Here is a 24,097-nt window from a genome sequence, read left to right as displayed (position 1 = left end):
AGAGACTAACCAATTTATTTGAGCATGAGCATGAGGGAAGTAGGTATTCTGTGCTTCACAGCCATAGAGGCTATTGCTACTTCTGAGGAACCTAGCCAGTTTGGAGCTTCTGTAAACTCTGCAGCCAAAGAGGCTCATTTTACCTATTTTACTCCCTAAGGGAAGTAGCACAGAATATAAACATCAAAGACATGACCAGGAAATGGGTGGTTTGGCCTAAAGGTTGGAGCCTTGGGGGCAGCCAGGCCAGGAGGTTAGAGTGGAGCTGAGCTGAAGTCAAGAATCAGGGCCATGGGACACCTGGGGACGTACTTGAGAGCAGAGCTGTGATCAGCAGCCAAATGCCAGGGCCACTGGCTGAGCTGGAGACTTGGTCGGGAAGCAGAGCCAGGAATGTCAAGGATGGAGAAGGACAGGGACTGAAGTGGGCACAAGAGCAGGTGGGGCAGGAGCAGACACAAGAAGCAGGACCAAATGCAGCTGCGAGCAGGGAAAGTGTTGAGCAGCCAGCAAGCTCCAGCTGTTGCTGGGTTAAATAGTTGTTGCCTCCACCCCTCCACCAAGCAAGAAGTGGAAACAGGCAGCACCTGTTAGAATCAGGAGTCCAGTATGTTGCTAAAAGATTGCCCTGCTGTACAAGACTCCCCATACAGTACCACTCCTCTCCCCGCAAAGACAACTCCTAAGGGCCATAAGGCCCAGATTTTTTTGGTGAAAGGCAAGTACAAGCTCAGGAGCATAGGCATTCCCTTCTGGTTCCCAAGATCGTTCTTCCAAGCCACAACATTGCCATTGCACCAGGTAGTAAAGTCGACTTCTGATTTGCTTAGAATTCAGGATTTCTCTGACTTTGCATTCTTCCTGTCCTTGAAGGAAAGTGATGGAGCAGAGCAGTCAGGGAAGTAATTTTCTGTGTAGGGCTTCAGGGGGGACACACAAAAAACTGGATGGACATTCGGGCAGCTGTAGTGGGACTGATGCTTATGTTTCCTTGGCAGACTCCAGATGCTCCATAAATTCCTGGTGAACTTGAAGGTGGGTAATGAGATCTGTCACAACAGTAACTTGCGAGTGCAACTAGATGGAAATGAGGGTGAAAACTGTAATTGGCATAAAATGGACTGTGTTGGATGCAGGTATGGATGGAATTATTTTAAGCAAATTTGGCATATGGCAGGAGAGTGACCCAATCCTCTTGGCAGTAGTTAAGGAAGCACTGAAGGCATTGCTTGAGCATTTGATTTACCTGTTCTGTCTGCCTGTTGGTCTGCAGGTGACAGGATGAGGTGGTAAAGAGTTCAATTCCTAGGAGTTTACAGAGCTCGCACCACAACTGGGAAGTAAATAGCGGGCCCTGATCAGACACTATTCTGGCTGGCAATCCGTGGAACCAAAATATAGTTTAGGAAAAGGCAAGCTGTTTCCTGAGTAGTGGGGAGAGAGTGAAAAGAAATAAAGAGTGCCATCTTAGTGAAAAGATCAACTGCTAGGATGTTGGCGCAACCTTGGGAACAAGATAGTTCTACAGTAAAATCCAGGATTCAGGTGGAAAGGGATGAGCCTGGAGTACGGTTTAGCATGTGGGCACTTGTTCCGACAGTGCAGGTCATAGGAGCGGACATATTTTTTTCACGTCAGTACTTGCCCCTGGCCAGCAGTGAATTTTGTACCACCAAGTCTGGAGTTTTATGGCAGCCAAAATGGCTGGCCATCAGCATATCATGGCACATTCTCAACACTTTGATTCTGGGCTGACCTTCTAGCATATAAAGACTTCCCATGATACAGAAGACCATTGTGCAAATAGAAAGCTGAGCTGGCCAGTGTGTTGGGAGAAATCAAGTGTCTGACAGACTTTGGTCACTTGCAGGTCTTTTGGGAGTCATGTCAGAATAAGGAACACTAAATCCCAGGCTATGGCTCCACAAATAAAATTAGATGGGCATAGCACTGTATCTCAGGGAGCTGTGTTTGTTTCGGCCTATTCATCCTTGCAGGAAAGGGTGTCAGTTTTCCTGTTTCATGACCCAGGGTAGTCGGTAATGATGAAATCAAATTTGTTAAAGAAAAGTGACTAATGGATCTGCTGCTGTTCAAAATGATGGGCTGTTCAAAGATTCTCTAAGTTCGTGTGATAAGTAAGGACCTGGACTGGGAACTGAGACTCATCCTAAAGATGTCTCTATTCTTCAATTGTGGTTTTGATTGCCAGCAGCTCATTGTTCCAGACATCACAGTTTTTCCTTAGCAGGTGTAAGTTTACAAGTATAATACACACAAGGATGGAGTTGGTTATGTGGCCTACATTTTTCAGAAGTACAGCTCCCACTGCAAATTTCAAAGCATCTGCTTCCCCAGTAAAAGATTTAGCAGGGTCTGGATGCACAAGAACAGAAACTGAAGTGAAAGCTTTCTTGGCTGATTGAAGGCTGACTTCCTCCTCTGACCTGACAAAACGAACCTGTTTTTGGAGGAGTACAGTTATGAGTGCCACTAGCTGGGAGAATCATTTAATGAACTGTGGATAAAAACTGGCAAATCCAAGAAAATGCTGAACTCCCTTAATATCTTTTGTGGCCTTCCACCTAGTGATGGCAGACACTTTCCATAGGTCATTTGCTAGGCTCTTTGGGAGAAATGTTGTAACTGAGGAACTCAATAGTGTCATTGTCAAATTCACATTTCTTCAGTTAAGCATAGAGACGAGCCTGGTGAAGTCTGTCAAGGACAAAGAGAATGTGTGTGTGACGTTGCACTCCATATGTTTATGGAAATATGCTAATGAGTGTGAATATGATGTAACTGGAATATGCTTCATGCAAAAGGTCTCTTGTATGGTATCATTACAAAGCTTATAATCTACTGAGTGTGTTCAACCTATTTGTATGAATGTATCATTCTTGTATCTAAAGCTAGAAATATGAAGTATTACTCTGAAATCCTATTGTAATTATATGAAGTGTGGGCCATTAATGGTGGCTTAGAATCTTGATGGCTCCCATTAACTAGAACAATTGGTTGTAAATGGCTCTGTTTACTTGTAAGACTTCCTGTGTTCCTGGGAGTCAGGCCAGAAAGAATGGAGGCTTGGGGCTCACAGGACATGTGACCATGTCACCTCGTACTGGAATCCATCTTAAACCTGGTGCTTTTCCATTTAGAAGGAGAGGTGGGAACCCAGAGAGACAAAAGATCCCCATCTTGTGCCAAAGCTATAAAAGGGGGTGGAACAGAACTAAGGGGGCTGCCAGTCATGAGAAATCCCCTAATTACCACCTGAGCTGGAGCTAACCGGGCAAAGGATTGGGCCCAGACTAAGAAGGAGTCTAGTCTGTAAAAGAAGCTTACTGGAACATCTCTGAGGGTGAGATTTACCTGTATTCAGTTTCTTAATGTATTAGGCTTAGATTTGCATGTTTTGTTTTATTTTGCTTGGTTACTTACTTTGTTCTGTTCGTTATTACTTGAAACCACTTAAATCCTACTTTTTTACTTAATAAAATCACTTTTGTTTATTAATTAACCCAGAGTAAGTGATTAATACCTGGGGGAGCAGACAGCTGTGCATATCTCTCTATCAGTGTTATAGAGGACATGAGTTTACCCTGTATAAGCTTTATGCAGAGTAAAACAGATTTATTTGGGGTTTGGATCCCATTGGGAACTGGGTGTCTGGGTGCTGGAGATAGGTAACCTGCTGAGTGGTTCTCAGTTAAAGCCTGGAGCTTTGGGGGTGTGGTTCAGACCTGGGTCTGTGTTGCAGCAGGCTAGTGTGTCTGGTTCAACAAGGCAGGGTTCTGGAGTCCCAAGCCATCAGGGAAAATGGGCTCAGAGGTAATTTCAGCACATCAGGTGACAGTCCCAAGGGGGTCTCTGTGACTGAACCATGTCACAGTGTGTCATGTAGCTTCTGGTTTTCAGAGAACACAAGGATATCATCTAAATAGATAACAAAATGGTCCATCACATCTCATAAAACATTGTTCACAAACTCTGAAATATAGCTGGAGCATTACATAGCTCAAATGGCATAACTAAATACTCAAAATGTCCCTGTCAAGTGTGAAACACTGTATTCCACCCATCACCTTCCTTCACACAAACCAGCCCATAGGCTGTGTGAAGGTCTAGTTTAGGCAAAACCCTACTCAAGCAAAGTCTCTCAAAAAGTTCCTTAATAAGTGGCGAAGGGTGGCGATTTCAAACTGTCACTCTAGTCAGGAGCTAGTAACACAAGAGCACAGGGAGCCATCTTTTTTGCCATGAAAAAACAACAAAACAAATAGATGCCCCCCACTGGAGAAGTAGAAAGATGAATAAACTCCTTCTCTAAATTCTCATGGAGGTAGTCCCAGAGCATCTGGAATTCCAGTTCTGAGAGGGAGTAAATATGGCCAAAGGGAATGTCAGACTTGGGCTGCAGGTCAATGGGGCAATCTTCAGTGTAAAGTAGTGGCAAAACATCTGCCCTCCTTTTGTCAAAGACATCAGCACAGTCTTGATATTTCTCTAAAATATCTGAAGGGGATAAAAGGGTGACAGAGATGGTGGCATCTATTTTTTAAGTCCCCCCTTCAGCAACTGCATTGCAAGAGGATTAAGGACTAACACTTAACCTTGGAAGACCTGACTGGCAGCAGAACCTTGTGGTAAAGGGCATCATGACTCAGCTCCACTAGATGTGCGTCATAGGCAACCAGCCAAGGAATACTGAGGATGATAGAGGAATGAGGGGGCAGATCAGTTGAAATTTCTGAACCTCCTATTGGCCCTGGAGGGTGGTCACAGTCAACAGTGTTGTCTGGTGAGTTACTGGGCCAGAGGAGAGTGGGGACCCATCAATGGATTCTATCAAACTGGGGATCGAGTTACGTCGAGTGGGGATGTTATGGGTCCAAGCAAAATCTATGTCCATGAAGTTGTCTGAGGACCTTGAATCCACCAGCATTCTCAGCCCAATCTCAGACCTGGCAGTTTATCATAACCAAAAAGGAAGCTGGAGGCTTGCTGGCCAGCCATTGCCAGGGTACTGGTTGTTCCTGACTGGGACAGGACAGAAGTCTTACCGGGGCACCCCTGGACATAGTTCCCAGGTTCTCTGCAATATAAGCATAAGTCTATGGCTTATTGGTGGCTCCTTTCTGCATCAATAAGGCAGGGTTGAATTTGGTTGGCTTGTGGGGAATCGAAAACTGGTCTCCTTTTATAGTCACTGTTCAGCCAGGCGATCACCAATGCTCAGGTACAGCTTGACCAGGGGATCTAAGTCAGATGCTGGCTTTACCTGTGCTGGCTCTTCATTCAAGCCATGCTGAAAATGGTAGCTCTGCGCTGTCTCATTCCACCTAGTGTTGGCCGGTAAGCACTGGAATTCCACAGCGAACCTGGTGACTGGTCTATTTCCCTGGCATACATTCCGAAGCATGCTTTCGGCAGAATGGGAATGGTTCAGATCATCCAAAACAATTGCTATGGCTCAACTGAATTCCTCCAGTTGCCTCAGCAAGGGACAGGAAGTCTCCAGGAGGTGTGATGCCCAGGCCAGGGCCTCCCCAGTTAACAGGATGATAATGAGCTCCACTCAGGCCTGATCAGTGGGAAATGACAGGGATGTAGCATGAACAGGAGTTGGCATCGATTCATGAAGTTGCATTTCCCATGGTCACCGTCAAACTGGGCTGGCAGCAGACTCTTCAGGTCCTGAGGGATCTGGGTCCCAGATAGGAAGATCTGTTCCTACAAGGCTGAGATCTGGGACTGCAGCCTCTGCAAGGTGTTCATTATATCCATCGGAAAGAGGGAGGCCTTAACAGGTGTCAAACCCACAGCTGAACAGTCTTCAGTCTCTCTCTCTTGCACTGCTCAAATTGTCAAGTACATGACTGGATGTTGGCAGTCAGGCCTAATGGTTAGATCAATGGGGGTCGCTAGGCCTGGAGGCTAGAGGAGAGCTAAGCTGGAGTCAAGAATCATGGCCTTGGGACACCTGGGGACATAGTCGAGAGCAGAGCTGAGCGTTAGAACCAGTGATCAGAAGCCAAATGCCAGAGACAATGGGTGAGCCAGAGACTTGGTCAGGAAAAGGAGCCTGAGGTGTCAAGAATGGAGAAGGATAGGGGCTACAGCAGGCGGCAGCAGCAGGCACAGGAAGCCGGACAAAGAGCAGCTGCAGACCAGGAATGTGTTGAGCAGCCAGCCATTTCTGGCTGTTGTTGGGTTAAATCGTAGTTAGCTCCACCCCTCCACCAATCAAGAAGTACAGTCAAATAGGCAGCCCCTGTTAGGATCAGCTGTGTCCAGTGTGTCCCTACAAGACTGCCCCTGCTGCCTCTGGCTGTCTGACAATAAATCAGTTGATCTACTCACCTTTCCCAAAAATGAAGGTTTTGATGAATCTTTGTAAGGAAACTCTTAAAAATAATTAGAATTGCAGTGTAATTAAAGTATTTACCCCATTAACTCTGTGGAACAGAACTGAATGGAAAACTGAGCCCAACTTACAAATAAAAATCACTGTTTGTGTGACCGGGCTTTGTTTTTTGGTGAATTTCTTAGAAGGGTGCATGCCGCCCAGCTTCATGGGCTTAGGCTTCAGAGTGAGGGGGCAAGGAGGTATCCCTACAGCCACCTGTGAGAAAGATGACTTGGGTCTAGTAGCCATTTCCCCTGTTCTACCCTCCCAGAGGGTTATTTTTTGGAGTTAAATCCCACCTTTTAGATTAGAATAAAAAATGAAAGTGCTATCTCCCCCAGCTCTTATCCCCCTCTAACCGAAAGCAGGGCTCACTCCAATATGAGCTGCACAAAAGGGGCATCTTGCAGGCAGAGTCTTTGAGCCTATACTGACTCTCTTGTGCTTACTGCATTAACTCCCTCTGCTCACTCTTCCTGGTGGTAGTTTCCTCCTCCCATTCTCTTGCCTGTTACCAGCTAGAGAAAAAGCACAGGAAATGTGTGGGTGTAGGGATCTTGCTGTATGCTGGCACAAGAGAGGAAATGAACCAAGATAGTCCTAGGGCTAATCAAATTGCAATCACACTCCACACAAGCCAGTGAGTTTGAAAAATCACCCCCACCCCCACAGCTGTCTGCTTCACACAGACAAGTGTGAATCATACCTAAGAATCTGGTATTCTCCTCTGACTCTTAGTATTAGAGGCAGCAGAAGAGGGGGTAGAAGGAGCAGTGTCCTAGCACAGTAGCTCGATCATTGTCAGATGTACCTTCTGGTGCGCTAATGCCAACTCCAGCAAAGTGAACTCAGCAAGTGTTGGCAAAGGCTAGAATAAGCACCACAGTGTAAAACAGAGATGCTAATGTGAAAGATTTCGTGTTTTAAAAAAAATAAAAATAAAAAACAAAAGGTAGTTTCCTCTGTTCTAACAGTGTGGCCATGCGCGATTGCCCCCCTCAACCCGAGGATGCAGATTCCCTAGTTTAGAGTGCAGCCCCAACCTATTTTTCAAATAACCACTTCTTTTGTGGTTTTTAAAGTTATTGCAGCTCACAAGGCGTATTTCTTAAATGAGAAATGTTCACCGATGTGTGGTAAGAAATCTTGAATGCTCTAGGAACCACAGAAAACACTGAGCTCTACACCTTATTTGGTTTAAAACCAGAAGAACGGTTTGAGAACAGCCTCAGAAAGGTTAATAAGAAGTTGGCCCACTGAGACTACTGACATTTATTAGTATTAGTCGTTAGCTGAAATTGATAATGGTAGGCAGTGAAGCGTACTGTTTCTAATCTTTGTTCTCAATTACCATGAAACACTGTCTGATGCCAAACAGTGCCTTGAAATGGAGAAAGGCACTTTAACTTGTTTCAGATGAGCAACTGGGAGTGTGCCAGTTTTGTACATGAACAGTCATAAGCATGTTCCTGCACAGCAGGATGTGATCAAACTATTCAAAACTGTAAAACCAGGGTTGCTTGCCAATTACGTTACTGCTTCAATCCAGGGTATTAAACAGACAATGCTATACTGGTCATGAAACTATTGCTTTTCTTCTACAACAAATTCTACACCTTTAATATTAAACTTTGCGTAGCAACAGGCTATACCTTGATTACAAAATATCTACTCAATGGAAGTTAGGGCTGAAAACACAATAAATACATGACCCTTCTGTAGTATGATCCACGGTCTTGGTTTACAACCTTTAAAAGCACCTTCAAGCTGCACTGATAAAAACATCTCTTTTTGTCCCTCAAAAGGGAAGAAAAAAAAGTTGCAATGCCTTACTCAGTGCCCCAGTTTCAGCTGCCAAACCTTTAATCATATTAACATTCCTGTCCAGAAGGTGTAAAATGGCTTACAGCCAGTTGCTACTTTGAGGCATTATTACACCATATTGCCTCCTGCTGGTAACTATTATCTTTAAAGTATTTAATGAAGATTACCAAAATTTAATGAAGATTACCAAATTGTGACTACAGTGTGTTATATTTGTATTAAATGTTAATCACAAATATATTTGATTACTCAATAAACAAGCAAGACTTGCGAAGAAATACAAGAACTACATTACAAACATTTGAATGGACAGGATATTTCCATGAATGGGTTAAGGTTAAACTGAAAATAAATCAAGAAACTGATTTCTTCATTCTCATGGCAGTCAGCATCTCTGTTTTCTTTTTAAAGAGCAGCCATAAAACAGATACAAGTTCCACACCATAACACAGTATCTGTTCACTAACAAATATATCTTGGCAAATGCAACCACTGCGTTGTGTTTGGGTTTTTGTAAAAAGGGGGTTGACATTGGTATGTGGGGTGGGAAGGTAGGGATGTCAATGTTTAGCCATACTTTAGCTGTTTGTTTTTTATTCATTGGAAAATACATACTAAAAGTAGTATCAAATATTTGAGTTTATATCATTTTATTTGTTTTCACACATACAAAATGTAGTTTGTGTATTTGCTCAGCGATCTAGTGAATGATCTAAGATTGCGTACATGTGTGCTACTCAATACGGTGATAATAGTGTCCAGCTTTCTGTTAAGACATGGTGATCTAGATATTTGTGGTTCACAAAGGGGTGGTTTTTTTTAAAACCACATTTCCTAAAAATTAGTGAGCATTTCTAGTTTGTGCAGCAGTGAAATATGCAAGTAAAATTCTAAGTCACAAAATATAACTAATTAACTATTGTCAAGCATGTGTACAATAGCAGTCTAATTAAATAAATACAATAGAGCCACCACAATGTACTGCAAAAATCACACCTGAAAGACTACTTCAAACAGCCTATATTTACATGCTCATAGAGGGCACCCAATTTATTACAGTGCATCCATTATTTAAGAATATTAAATATTGTCCAACTGAAACGAAACTGATAAGTTAAAGTTTCATGGTCTTCTGTGTTACAGTTTCTCAATCAGAAAATCTGAAAAACTATCAATAATACCAGAAGAGCTAGATGCTGTTCAGGTAAATTGTAGTTAACAGTCAAGTGTCAGGCTGTGAAGGGACTCATTCAGAAGGTTAATGGATTAGCTTAATTAAACATACCCCCTGTAAAACCCTGAAAGCAGGGAGGAAGTGAAATCAGTTATGCTGGTAACTCAAGTGGCAGTGTTGCTCCTTCACCAGATACTAGCAAGTTGTATAGGAGGATGTAACTTTCACAGAGCCTCACAAATACTGAGCTCTTAAATGCTGCACTCCAGGGGACAACCACAGACTACAAATGTCTCCCTATGGGTGTGACTGATTGTAACCCCTGTTTTGGCTCAATTTTTATGATGTGCCTTTGTGTGAATGTGATTTTATGTCCACTGAAAATGGAGAGCTCTCATCTTGCGGATGCTACCAACACCTGTGGCAGGGCCAGGTCTAAATGACAATAATTTGGGTTTATTATAGTATAACTATAGATATTGCCTGAGTTACCTTCAGTCCCGTTGTGCTCTAATGCAAGATTCCCTCTCCTATTCTTCTTGCTGATAAATTGTAATAACTGTTATTACAATCTTAACAAAAGACCAGTAATTTGTATATTGCACAAGTACCCAAACCATTATCAATTAAGAAATGTGGTTTGAAATGGTGGCCACAATTCTAAGATTTCTCTTACACATTCTAGAATATTAGTTTTAGTTATAAAACTACGTGTAAAAATATAAGTTAGGTTTTCCATCAGTAAATTTCATAGAGTTCTATTCGTAATAATTATTTACAATTCATAGCAGAAGCATTTTTTAATGAACATCAAGTGGAGCAGTACTGCTTGGCATCAAATGTTGGTAGTACAATATAATTCACATCACAATTTTTTTTATGACCTGCACGATCTACTTAAAACTACCTGTGTATTATGCTGACAGATGTATAAATTGCCTTTGATGCTCTTGGCACATAAACCATTATTATGTGGAATAACTGACCTTTTATTAATGCTTACTTTAATTATTTGGGAGAGCAACATATCATACATGATTCTGTGAGATTATTCAAACAAGCAATTTAAAAAAAAAAAAAGATTATATATATATATATATATATATATATATATAGGCGCATGTGCACACCGTATCACTCAAATGGTGATATTCAAGAATTTATAGGTTTTACTGACCTTTTACAATTCCTATGTGAAAGGACAAGGACGAAAAAAAAAACCCATAAAAGCAACAAACCAAAAATAAAAATACCAAACATATTCTCCTCCTTTGCCAAAATCTTTTCTCTTACTGGTTGCCCAAATGTCAATGTCCTGTGTAAGAAAAGTCAATAATAATAAAAAAAACAAGCATAAAATGTTCATAGGACTGTTGGGTGTTTCACCAGTAACTATGCTGCTACTAAGCTTTTTTAAAAAATCAAAATATAATCAAATACATTCTGGAATGGCAAATGAATGGAGGAGACAGGAAGCAGCCAAAGATGGACTGAGGAGAAAGAAATGACTGAGATATGTTCAGGTAAATTTGTATAAATTTAATCAACAAATTAAAAATAGTTGAGAAGCCAATACAAATACAGGTGATTTGACAAACTATTTATGCTTTGCTCAAATAACTTTTTATAATTCTACCTGAAACTCTTGTCACACGTGTTCCTCGGCTAGTCTATCCATTGTACTCTATCAGTTATTATCCATTTACTGTAGAACACCCCAACCCCATTAGTCTGTGAAAGATGCCCATACCTGTGCAGAGGGCCAACACAAGACCATGTGGTTTTAATGGTACATAGATTCTGGACATCTTTATGAGACTGACTGAAGTAGCCCTGTGTGGCTCCAGCAGGCTCCCGCAACAGGAACGAGGAACAAAGACTCTGATAGAAGTAGGTCCTCTGACTCCACCCCTTTCTCTGATGCAGGAGCCCTCTCTTTGCATTGTGTATACACCCCCTGCACAGAAACCTCTTGCACAGTAAGAGCAGAATTTGTCTCTAAATGCCTATCATTTATTTGATATATACATTAAGACACAGATCCTACTCCCCTTGAAACTAAAAAAATAAAAAAAAATATTCACACCATCCAATGCTGCAAAGCAACTGCTCCAACACATGTTCTCAGAAATTATCTCGTTTTAATATATCTGTCCTGAGCAAAGAATGAACCAACAGACAAGGGAAGCGTAGTGAAAAATCTCTGAACAATTTCTTAATCACCTGGCTCATTCATGACATTTCATGCAATACAACTTTCCAGATTCCCAGAGATATTATTTCATCTTAAAGAAAAATTATTTATTTTGTAATGTTTGTCTTCTGTGTTTGGAATACTGTGGAGGGGAAATGCAAAAACACAAAAAATAAAGGAACCCAACATTAATGCCAGTGGCAATTCCATAACTACATGAACATGGCTGCATGCCAAGTAGAGGTCCTGGCCAGGGTAAAATAGGGTAGAACATAAGAACAGATGTGACAGCAGAAGAGGAGGAAGATTCAGGGTTTGGAGAGGACACTCTCCTACCTGGTAGCTTCTTGTTGAAAACATTAGTTGAATCTACATTGCACCAACAAAGACCATAAACTGACTTTAAAAACTAGTTAATCCCCAGATGGATGCTACTTGGAGACTGGATAATTTAGATAATTAAGGTTCAGGGAGCATGTTGGATTTCTGGCTCTCTGAGAGGCAGGGCCAGATCACAGCTCTTGCATGAGATGAGTGCTTAATGGCTGTATGTACCCCCCACCTAAAGTCCCCTTATTCTCTCCCAGCTGCCACATGATCTGCCTATTCCTATGACCTGATCCCAAAGGACAGAACCCAGGAATGTGGAAACAGGTCATATCAGGTGCTAAGTCTAGGAGCAGCCAAGACTGGGCACAGAACCCAAAGCGATTCTATGGTGAGGTACGACTGGTAGCCCATGGAAGCAACTGAGTTCTCTCAGAGGAGGGCTCTCTGCCTGCTTCAGGGAAGGGGAACAGTGTTTTTTTGTGGAGTTAAGGAGATGGAAGGGGTTGTGTGTTCAGAGGTATCAGGAGCAGGAAGGGCATCAAACTTCTGCCGAGTATAGTAAAAGAGGCAAAGACACGGAATACCAGGACTGTATATCAAGGACTTGATTTTTAGCTCTTGAATGCAGAACCCTAGGGAAGAATTTGCTTGTCTTAAAGAGTAGCTATATGTGACAGGATTTCTCTGCCATTTATAATGGTTATCCCTTTACAAATATTTAGGACTCACTGCACTGTTGCCCTGCACCTTGTGTGCCCATTTACACCATCACAATGACCGCCCTGCACCTTTAAGTGGGGGTAATTTGGCTGGGTGGCTGAGTGAATGGAACAGTGCTTTATGGATTTGGGGTAGGGAAGGGAATAGGGATGAAAACTGTTGCAAAAAGGGGTCAGCATGGTCACTGACTCATCCCCTAGGAATGCAGGATTTAAAAGGGGCAGCTCTGGGCCTGAAGCCACCCTTTTACATGGAGCAGTCTGAAGAAGGATCCACCCTCCCTCCCCTTTAGGTGGTAAAATACCAGGTTTGGTCTACACCTGCTGTAGGCATTATGCTAGTCGCCCCTTTTTTAGGGGGGCTGGGAAGGAATTTTTCCTTTATCACCATATTGGTCTGGGTGCAGTTCGGGTTTTTTCACCTTCCCCACAGTGGGTTCAGCAAGGGCTCTGTTCATGCATGGCATGACGGGCAGTAGGCTATATGTCGCAACTCATTATTTAAGTGTAAGGCGGATGTCCAGGGCAGGTACTCCATAGGGAAGGTATACAGTAACCAGATAAATGTTTTGGAAAAGGACTTAAAAGAGATGTTCATTAAAGGAATGAATAGGGGAAGTTGGGGACTCCTATGATTGGTATGGCAGGGAGTCAACCCCCCATTCTTATAGCCCACCTTAACCCTCCTACGAGGGGGATGGATGGTAAATTCCTAGCATTGGATTTTCTGAGGGACCTGGATGGAAAAAGAGGGGGAGCTGGTGGGAGCCCCTAGGTATGATAAGGTCCCAGCAATAAATTTGCTGGATGGACTTGGATGGAAAAAAGAGGGGGAGTTGATAAAAGCCCCCCAGATAATTACAGCATAAACATGGGGTTACCTGCACTGTATAGTTTTATCTGCTGGGTAGTCCCTGATATCTAATAATAAAGTTGCATCCATGTCAAATGTCTCTTGTCCTTCTTTCGGCATAGCCGGACAATGAGCTGCACAACTGAGCTCTTAGCAGTTCTATAAAGGTTAGTACTTTGGAAGCTGTACTTAAAAAAAGAAAAAAAACACAGAGAAGCATCTTCTGTAACCAGGAGTGTTAGATGCAAAAAAATAATCTTTTCTCTTTGAACAGTGGCTTGCAAACATTGTTAAAGCCATTTTAAATAGCATTCCGATGGTACTACAATAATTGCATAGTGTTCATGAGTTCTCTATGTGGAAGGACTTTTTAAAAGGTGAACTTTGAACAGGAAACATACATGGAAGACTTTGTTTCACCAAACATGGGGGAAGAGAGAGAGTTTGGCATTGAATGTTTTTATAGACTAGTAGGGACTTACTTGAGACAAAGCAGCATCCCGTTCTTCTATCACTGCATTCATTTCCTCAGCTGTTATTTTCTTTCTACGCTCCTTGGTCCTGTGTATTCGATCCACAATTATAGCTCCATTCTTCTGTATAGCTATCCCTGTGTCTGCATTGTTTATTCTGTTCAGTAATTCCTGTAATGTCTACCAACAGCATTATATGTTAGTCAGACATGAAGTTTTAATATATTTTATTTAATATAGGGTTTTAATTAATAGGCACATGTGAATTGTAAATTGACTGAGTGAAGTTATTGAATTTTCATATTGCAGCAAAGATGTACATTATTAGTGTGTCAATTCTTCTTTTTTCCCACATCTTAGTTCTTGAAACCCACTCAATTGAACTTAAGCCTCTAAGATATAAGACTGACATCAAGAAATCTCCTCAGAGAATGGCTTACCATGTCATTTTCTTCAGGGTTAATATTTTCTAGCCTAGAAAAAAGGGACACAGAAAGCCTGATCAGTAGCATTTCCTTAGTGCAGCAAAATGAGTTCGCTTTTTAAATCTTTAGAACCTCAAGTAATTTCATTCTACTAGTCTTTAGAGTCAACCATGACACTGAACATATTAAAGTGCCACCTGCTTGACTCCATCTTTCAATAATGCTCCATATCTTCAGCACTGACTTCAGACTGTTAAGTTATTAATGTTTACTGCTATATATGACTACAAGGATCAATTGTTCATATGTGCTTAGATGAAGAAAGTTCCCTAGTGATAGAAGGCGTTGGTGCTCTTATTTTATTTATTTCTGGACTTACAACTTTAACCTGAAATTATATTCGTGTTGTCTTTATTGCACCCCAAAATGCAATGGGACAGTAGGTTTGTGTGGGTGGGTGGGTGGGGTGGGTGGGGAGGGTTGGGGTTGGGGTTGTTTTAACAAAATGTCATTCTTCCCCTCCACCTAGGAGGACAAACATTTTAGTTAAACCTCACTTAGAAATTTTGTTTTATCCTATCACAAAATATAGGAGTTAAATTAAGCCTCCGGTGGTGCCCTTCCTTAATTCTGGAACAAAAATATTGAACTCTTTCCTTCTTTGTTTCACTGGCACATTTACTCATATGTAAAGAAGCAGTAAACAGTTTTACTGCTTTGTCGAACAACTGCTATTGTGCTCTGCAACAGCAATGAGTAATAGCACAAATTTCTGCATACAGAGATGATTAAACAGGAAATTACACTTTTTTCTATAATAATTAACAAGTTAATTATAATTAATATCAAAACATCTGATTATTTACAGAACATTTGGGGGTCCAAAATACAGAGATTAATACCTTGTTAAAAATTAAGATTAAACATTAAAGAAGTGCAGCCTCTCCCAGTTCATGGCTACTTAAGCAAGTGGTGGATCCAGTACATATTAAGTAGCTTAAGAAAAAGCAGTTCTGGCAGAGGCTGTAATGTAACATTTCAAAAACAGTTACTGCAATCATCACACTTCCAATGTCTGCCAAAGAACTAGGTGTAATTTGTACTGTGATGCTGTTGTCAGAGATCACCCTTCAAACATCCCTGTGCCACACAGCAATTGACAGTGTACTAACCCTGTGCCTTTGAATGCACTAGTCTTCATGACCCTAAATATGGCATAGCCTCTTATGCACACTAAGCTAGGAACTCAACCCATTCCTGCCATCTGACCTTTGACATTTAATACTAGTGCAGTTACCTAGTATCATAATTAGTGAATTTCCTCTGTGTTTTCTGTTCAATTTGTACAGGTTCATAGTCAGACAAAGTCACCCGAATTCTTGTAATCACGGGAAGCAATTCAGAAAGGAATGCTCTATTGCTGCTGTGCAGTGGAAGACATTTATTTGGGAGGTTCTGAGCAGATGGTATTCCCAGCATACCCCAAAACAATAAACATGTGCTGAGTAGGTTTGAACCTTACCTCTTTGATGGGATTTGACCTTATTAACAAGTTTACACACAAAATGTAAACTCCAGCCTGAACTCTCACTCATAGCTTAGTTATTCCTAGAGTTACTCCTTTCAAACAGGTCAGTCCAAGCCCCTAGATTCCTCTGACTAATGCGGCCATCATCATTTCCAGAGCAGGCAAATGATCTACATCTGCCACTGTGAGTCAGCAGGATTCAACTGGCAGCTCCCTATGCGTTTCCAACACCTGCTAACAGGGTGGGTCAACGGTAGAACCCAGCCGACTAGAAGGGAAAAATGAGTATTATTACCCTTTGTGGGTAAGGCTATCTCCTAAATCTGATTTTGGGCCAGATTTATGGGCAATGATACTTAAGTAACTTGTAAAAATCAATTGACTAACAGAGCACACATTAAAGGCAGCCATACTATTGCAAGGGATCTAGTTTTATTTTAACCCATTGGCCAGTGGCAACTGGCATTTCCCAGCTTTATTCTCTAATGCAATCAACAAGTACAAACAACAAAGCATGAATGCAAATTGCCAACTCTCAATACCAAGAGGTTGAATACAAAAGTGGAAAAATAATGGGGGCATTTCAGTCTGGAAAAATGCAGGTTGTTTACTGTGTAAAAATCAGCAGTGCCACCAAGAAAAAAGTTTGTAAGGGAAGCTTCATGAGAATAGTTTTTCTAATGAAGTCTTTCCTACCAATTATCTGTGATACAGAAACCACATTTATGCTAGGGCATTAGAGTAAGAAAAAAATGCCAGCTAATAAAAATACCCAACAAGAGGCAGATATCCATTTTGTCCTAGAGAAAAGAAACAGTTAATGAGGTTTTCTACTAAGGTCAAATATTTAAAAAGTAGCAACTAAGTACAATGCAAAATCTGTTGTACTTACTTTATGTGACAGGTTTCAGAGTAACAGCCGTGTTAGTCTGTATTCGCAAAAAGAAAAGGAGGACTTGTGGCACCTTAGAGACTAACCAATTTATTTGAGCATAAGCTTTCGTGAGCTACAGCTCACTTCATTGGATGTTGTAGCTCACGAAAGCTTATGCTCAAATAAATTGGTTAGTCTCTAAGGTGCCACAACTACTCCTTTTCTTTTTACTTTATGTGGTACAACACTTACAGATACTATCCTTGCTACTGTGAAATACTGTCTGTTCTCAGTGATACAATGTATTTTTGGGATGAATTCAAGTTGCAGCACAATTTCCAGAATTGTGAACATTTGGACCAATACTCAATTCTCATTCTGCAAAGAAGGACCAATCCTAGGGATCATACTGGGGAAATAGAGTCAGATATATCATCTTGATATTCTTTACCTGCCTGATACATGGAGCCCTTTAGTGGCTTCATACAAACAGACATGATTAGGGCTCTCTCTAGCTCCCTGGAGTAGTGGTTCCCAACTTTTTTCTGTTAGAACACCTCTCTACTGCCAGTTCAGCAGATGTCATCTTTCCTTTCTCTCTGGCTATTTTCTCTCATTTCTCCTTTCCCATGTGCTCCCCCCCCCCTTCTTGTCTCTCTTTTCTGTATACTTTTTCTTTATTTACCCTTTTAACTTATTGCTCTTTTACATGTGCTTTGTTGGCTCTTCTTCCCTTATGCCCCGATACCCTCCTCCTTTCTAGTACTCTATTCCCCTTCCCTATGTCCTCTCGCACCAGAAGCCTTTATGCAGCTGTTGTGAGAGTTGTCTGTTGGTGAAACCCAGGGCTGAACAAGGGTCATGAAAGGAGTAAAGCTGCTGCCTGAGCCTGACACTTGGAACCATACACAAGCGGCTCTTGCAATGTGCTCCATCAGAGTCCACAACAGAAGCAAAGAGGGAAGGGGAATGGCTTATAAGCTAACTATTGTTTTATCTTCAGATGCAACAGCACATTTGCAGAGAGAGAGAGAAAGAGTGAGAGTGTATTGGGGGGCATCTGGGTCCTACATCTTTCCCCACCCACACTAAACCTCTGCATTCATAACAACAAAAGAATGGTCACACTGCATCAGACCAATGGTCCATTGAGCCCACTCTCCCATCTTCTGACAGTGGCCAGTGCCAGATGCTTCAGGGGAATGAACAGAACAGGGCAATTTATTGAGGGATCCATCCCCTTTCATCGTGTCCCTAGCTTCTGGCAGTTGAGGTTCAGGGACATCCAGAGCATGGTGTTGTGCCTTTAGTACGAACCTCTATTATGGTATTTTAAAGAAGTTTCCATACAGCTTGCAGGGATTTCATTCATGATTGTTCCTTTAATTTCCTCCTCATTTTTGTGTAGTTCCTCTTTTTGAAGTTAAATGCTACTGTGGTGGGTTTCTTTGGTATTTTCCACCCTACAGGGATAAGTTTAATTACATTATAGTGGCTATTACCAAGCAATTCAGCTACATTCACCTTTTGGACCAGATCTTGTGTGCCATTGAGGACTAACTCAAGAATTGTTTCTTCCCCGTGGGTTCCAGGACTAGCTGCTCCAAGAAGCAGTCATTAATGGTGTCCAGAAATTTCATCTCTACATCCTGTCTTGAGGTGACGTGTACCCAATCAATATATGGATAGTTAAAATCCCTCATTATTATTGAGTTTTCTGTTTCTGTAGCCTCTCCAATCTCCCTGAGCATTTCCCAAACACAGTCACCATCCTGGTCAGGTGGCCGATAGTATTTTTCTGCTGCTATATTCTTATTAATTCAGCATGGAATTGAGATTCTATGGTGTAGTTTGATTCATTTAAGATTTTTAGTATGTTTGAATCTATGCTTTCCTTCACATATAATGCCATTCCCTCACCAGCATTACCTATTCTGTCATTCCACTTTAGCTAGTCTGCCACTCTCTATGGTTGGAAACACTAGCCTCGTTTGCTCACTAGAGCTGGCATTTTTTGACAGAATGTTTTTTCACTGGAAAATGCAGATCTGTCTAAATGTATTGGTTTCAATAAAACTTTTGTTCGGATGGGTCCTCAGGTCCAGAATGCAGTTTCTGGTCAGACACACCTCCCCACCAGTAGTTATAGCACTCTCCTGGGACATGGGAGACTCAAGTTCAAGTCCCTGCTCTGCCTCTGGCAGTCTTTCCCACAACCCAGGTCAGTGCCCTAACCACTAGGCAAGGGGTGGGCAAACTTCTTGGCTTGAGGGCCACATCAGGGTTGGAAAACTGCATGGAGGGCCAGGTAGGGAAAGCTGTGCCTCCCCAAACAGCCTGGCCCCTTATCCACCCCCCTCAGAACCTCCGACCCATCCAACCCACCCTGCTCCTTGTCCCCTGACCACCCCCTCCTGGGACCCCTACCCCTAACTGCCGCCTGGAACCCCACCCCTTATCCAACTCCCCCTGCTCACTGTTCCCTGACTGCCCCAGAACCTCTGCCCCATCCAACCTCCTCCTTCTCCCTGTCCCCTGACTGCCCCGACCCCTATCCACACCCCTGCCCCGACTGCCCCCTGGGATCCCACACCCATCCAAGCCCCCCTGCTCCCTGTCCCCTAACCGTAGTTTGCCCACTTCTGTGCTAGGCCATAGATCCAGTCTCTCAATCTGTCCTGTTGGAGCTGTTCCATTTTATATAAATATTTAAAGATTCATTGGCCCAGAATGTATCACAGCCGCTCTCATATTTTACATAAAATATTTCAAAAAGGTCTCTGATTCATTCCTATGTGGACCAAAAACCAAGAACATTTTCATGAAATAGATTTCTTGTTTTCCAGCCAACCCTAGCGCTCATACTCTGATACTAGGTTGTCTTCTCAGAAAGATAGAGGTCCCATGGGCAGTGGCGACATAGGACCCTAACAAACCCTTAAAAAAAACCTGGCTTTTGGAGCCTAGCCTGGGGGTCAGCAGTAGTGGGAGAGGAATCTAGTCTTGTGCCCAACGAGTTTGTGCTTGACAGACTAGTCGAGACAAAAAAACACAAGGAGAAGAGAACAATAATTATGAAGAAACAGCATTCTGGGTTCTGGTCTATCCTGGAATGGGAGTAATTAAGAGGGGTATGTGTGTATGCATGCATGACAGCATGCATATTTGGGTGGGAGGAAGGTGGGAATTGTTGGGCAAATGAGAAATAAAAGGCAAGCTAGGGAGGATGTACTGGGGAAACAGGGAAAAGGAGAAAATTAGGGATGGGCAAGAAAGTGAGAAGAGGAAACAGTAGAGGAAGAAAGAAAGAGAAAAGAGAACAAGAAGGATAAAAAAATATAAAGGAAAAGAGAAAGAGAATGAGAAATTAAAATAGTTCTTCCTAAATTAAGAATGACTTTTGCTTAAATGAGAACAAGTAGGAGGGTAATGCAGATAATTTTTTCCACACTTCCACTGTAATTAGTAGATATTTTGCTAAAAGAAATGTCTAGTGGGCTAAAAGATTTGATTGATTTCCTATACAGTGCAACTTCTGACCGACAAACTTGTACTCCATGTGAAGAAACCACTGTATGAAATGTCACACTTCCCTAATTTATCTCTGAATAAATCAATAGTGGATCTTTTTCTCTCTCTCTTCTTTCTTTTCTTTACTTTTTTGCAACCAGAATCATTCACCTTGTTCTCCATCTGGGGAGAAAAACATGACCTCATTTGATCATGTGTTTTTTTTTTTAAAAAACCTACACACACAGTTGGAATATTTAGACTATCGATATCCTCTTACGTTCTATCACACTGAAATTCATGTTAAGATTTACCACATGTTCACTTTTGAGTACTATCAAGTTTCCCTTGGCTTCCAATAAATAGCCATCTCTTCACATATAGCAGAAAAAACATACATACTCTTTAAGGGACTGCTCCAAATCCTTGGCTCGAAGAAGTGCTTCATCTCGCTCTTCATTGGCTAACCTAAGTCTAGCCATGACAGCTTCATCACGTTCTCGTTGAGCTGTATAAACTTCTTCCACGAGTGCTGCAAAATGACCAGTGTGTTTAGCACTGCTTTAGTTGTATCTTCACATGGGGCCCTATCTAACGCCTATAGAAATCAATAGTTTTTCCACTCATTTCAGTGTCCTTTGGATCAGGTCTTCACTGTACTTCCTATACAAAATATTTGCTAATGTGAAGATACCATAACAAGATTTTGCTTTATAGTTTTGAGAATATCAAAGTGCTATTGCTAGTTAACATACCTAGAGGAATAAGGAAGGGACAAGGTTTCAAGATTGACCTTCAAACTCATCACACAGAACAAGGAAACCATCACTTATTTGAAGCAGTGACTCTGAATACAAAGCTAATTCCTGATGCACACATTCATATCAGATACAACTAACCCCGTTCTCTTACAGCAAGACATCAGGTTAAGAGAAAAGATCTCCTGAAGGTGCTTTTAACACCACCCTTTAACTAGCCCCAAAGTGGTGCACAATTTAGCTCTTGCACGATGCCTCTCTGGTATTACAAAGATAACATGGTCAGCACCCCTCTCTCCCTGTCAAGCCTTTACTTTATTGTTAATATATTGTTCTATTATCTGTTAAAGCATTCAGGGACCTTTGAGCATTAAGTGCCAATAAACTAAGATTTACTGTTAGTTTGCTCCCAAGGACAGAAACCTTCAAGTCATTCCTCACACTGGGCTTACTTTTTCTTCCTGCATCTCCCTTGTCAACATGGCTGACATCATCTCTGGTACACCGTCAGAATTCGTACCTCAACCCTGCTTCTGCTAAAATCTTTATTCACACACTTTCGTCATTCCCCCTCTCTAATATTGCAGATCTCTCTTTGCAGTCGTCCTAAATCCCTATTCTCAACTTCAGGGCACTCAGGACGCTGCAGTGAGACTACTCTTATTCCAAGGAGGACTATATCTTCTACCATGGCACTGGAATGGAATCTCCAAATTCAAATCAAAATTGTTTCCCCTGGGTCTCAAAGTTCTCCGTGGGCCCCTTTCACTCTAATGAACTGATCTTTAATTTACATAGTTCTCCTGCACCCAACTCTGACGCCTCCAAATGCTGGCATGTTTTCCAGTATTCTCAAGATTCTGCTGAGTCAAAGGCAATTGCATTTGTCCTTCCCCCTCTATCTGGAATTCCCTCCCATTCTCTGCGTCACGGATGAGTCATTTCCTTTCTTCAAGTCTCACCTTAAATAGATTCTGTTCACTTTAACCTAGAGCCAACTCTGCTGCTTTTTCTATCTTAGTTTCTTTTTTCCTGCTTCACCTTTGTACATTATTATTATGTCTGTATTAAAGTGGCTCCATCCAATTTACTATAAAGCACTTTATGATACTTCATGGGAATGGCACTTTATAAAATTGTAATTATATTTTATAATACACTTTTTGCTTACTACTGCACTTATATCATTGGTACCAAATAAATACATTTACAAATATTTACAGAAAATATTTAAAAGACAAACTAGCAATAAAATGTCACTGCAGTCAAAAATACCAGAACAAACTGTTGCTCGCGACTAAATTTTGTTGAGAAAATACCCCATGATGAAATGTCATTTTTTAGTTATTTTTCAGAAGTTTTAATATATCCATACAGATATATTCAAGTACAATGACAAAGAAAACAGCAGGAGTATGGATTTAACACTATCACAGCATGAAATATTCACCGATAAATATTCCTGAGTGTTATAAGATAAATAATTCCCTAACAACCTCCCACCACAAAACTAAAAAAGTGGAGAAGCATCAGACACCTAATCTACCTGGATTCAATTGTAATACTCTCATGAAAGACCAAACATCTTCATAGTTGCATCTTATGTCTCCATAGATTAATGTCAGTTTTTCCAAGAGGGTGGTGTTGGTTTGGTCAGTTAGCCAATCAAAGAATGAAATGGGAAGAAGCTGATATCCATTTTCATAAAATGACTCTTTTGGTCACTAAAAGTGCTGCAGCAATTCATTTCCTGGCATTACTTGAGCAGGGAAGATCTAGAATGTCCAAACCACAGAGGCTTGACATAGGGGAAACTCCTACCCTGGTCACCCTAGATAGAGCATCACAAATGCCATGATTTCTACAGTTCTGCCTACTGTGCCATTAGGACTGTTCAATAAATGAGGTCATTTGAAGGGTTAACCACAAGCATATCAAAACATTTCGATGAAAATGTAGTCTATACAATGAATACCCTTTAACTTGCAGATTCCTTGACCCCTTCCACGAGCAGCTTTGGCAGCTGAGAGATGTAGGACACTGGGGGAAGGAGTGGAAGAATTAATCCTGACAGATCATCTAGAAAGGAATTCTGGGTTGAAATACTTCTGTCACCCCTGGAGCAGAACCAGAAGCATTATTGGGAAGTGGATGAAAGGAGAAAGAAAGATGTGATTTTTGTGCTTCTGAGGGTAGGGTGAGAGGGCCAAGGAGAATGGGGACAGCTACACAAGTTGCTTCTAGGGGTATGGTCTACTCTCTTGTTCACGGTTGAAGAGGAGCCCTCAACTCAGTCACATTAGAGAGGTCACAGAAGATATATGCCAAATTGTGTTTCTGGCAGGAAAATAATTTCTGTATCATAAGAAAAACCATACCCGATTGTCCAAGAATATTCTGCCCAGATTTGGAGCATCCATCAAATACTCATTTAGATATCTTCAACCTGAATATTGTTTGGTGGCAAGAGGAAAAGAATTTTTCTGCTGCAGATGGATGTAGACACAACACCAGACGATACCTGTCTCTTTGTGAGATGATATCCTTGCTACTGTGCAGGGATAAAGTTAGGTGGATGGGCAGAGCGTGCAGCTCCAGATCTACACATGTGATTTGGAGATGACAGAATTAGTAGCACATGCGGAGAATGATTCTGACATCTGGACAGTTGTGTGGCGCAGATAAGCACTGTGTCCTTACACCTATCAGGTTCCCAAAGGGACATAAGATTTCTGAAATTTGTGATGGCATCATGATGCCAACTGCAGAGGCTTACATTAGAGCCTTTGTGTCTCTTGCTGAACTCACTTGGCTGGTTGTAGAAGCCTTATATGCCATCTGCCAGATTTCTCTGCTGGCCAGATCATCTACTGATTCTACATACATATTTTCACGTTCAACTTGTACATTCATTTCTGACCATATCAGATCATTTTTAGTATTCATAAATTTAAAAAGTTCTACAATTATATCAATATTTCTTTCTAAAAATCCTTTAATTTCATACAGGGTGCAATTATTTT

General features: G+C 41.5%; 1 protein-coding gene across 10 annotated transcripts in view; it reads right to left on the bottom strand.

Annotated features, from left to right (window-relative positions):
* MIPOL1 (mirror-image polydactyly 1) overlaps window positions 1-24,097 on the bottom strand; it is a 288,733-nt gene that overhangs the window by 162,558 nt on the left and 102,078 nt on the right. For all 10 annotated transcript variants that reach the window (XM_073349059.1, XM_073349064.1, XM_073349060.1 and 7 more), the window contains 3 exons: window positions 20,719-20,848; window positions 14,420-14,453; window positions 13,989-14,159 (listed from right to left, as the gene is read on the bottom strand). In XM_073349059.1, the coding sequence (XP_073205160.1) occupies window positions 13,989-14,159; window positions 14,420-14,453; window positions 20,719-20,848 (335 nt within the window). The remainder of the gene's footprint in view (window positions 1-13,988; window positions 14,160-14,419; window positions 14,454-20,718; window positions 20,849-24,097) is intronic.

Source organism: Lepidochelys kempii, chromosome 6 (assembly GCF_965140265.1).
Source record: "Lepidochelys kempii isolate rLepKem1 chromosome 6, rLepKem1.hap2, whole genome shotgun sequence".
Classification (NCBI taxonomy): Eukaryota; Metazoa; Chordata; order Testudines; family Cheloniidae; genus Lepidochelys; species Lepidochelys kempii.
This window is presented reverse-complemented; position numbering and strand designations above follow the sequence as displayed.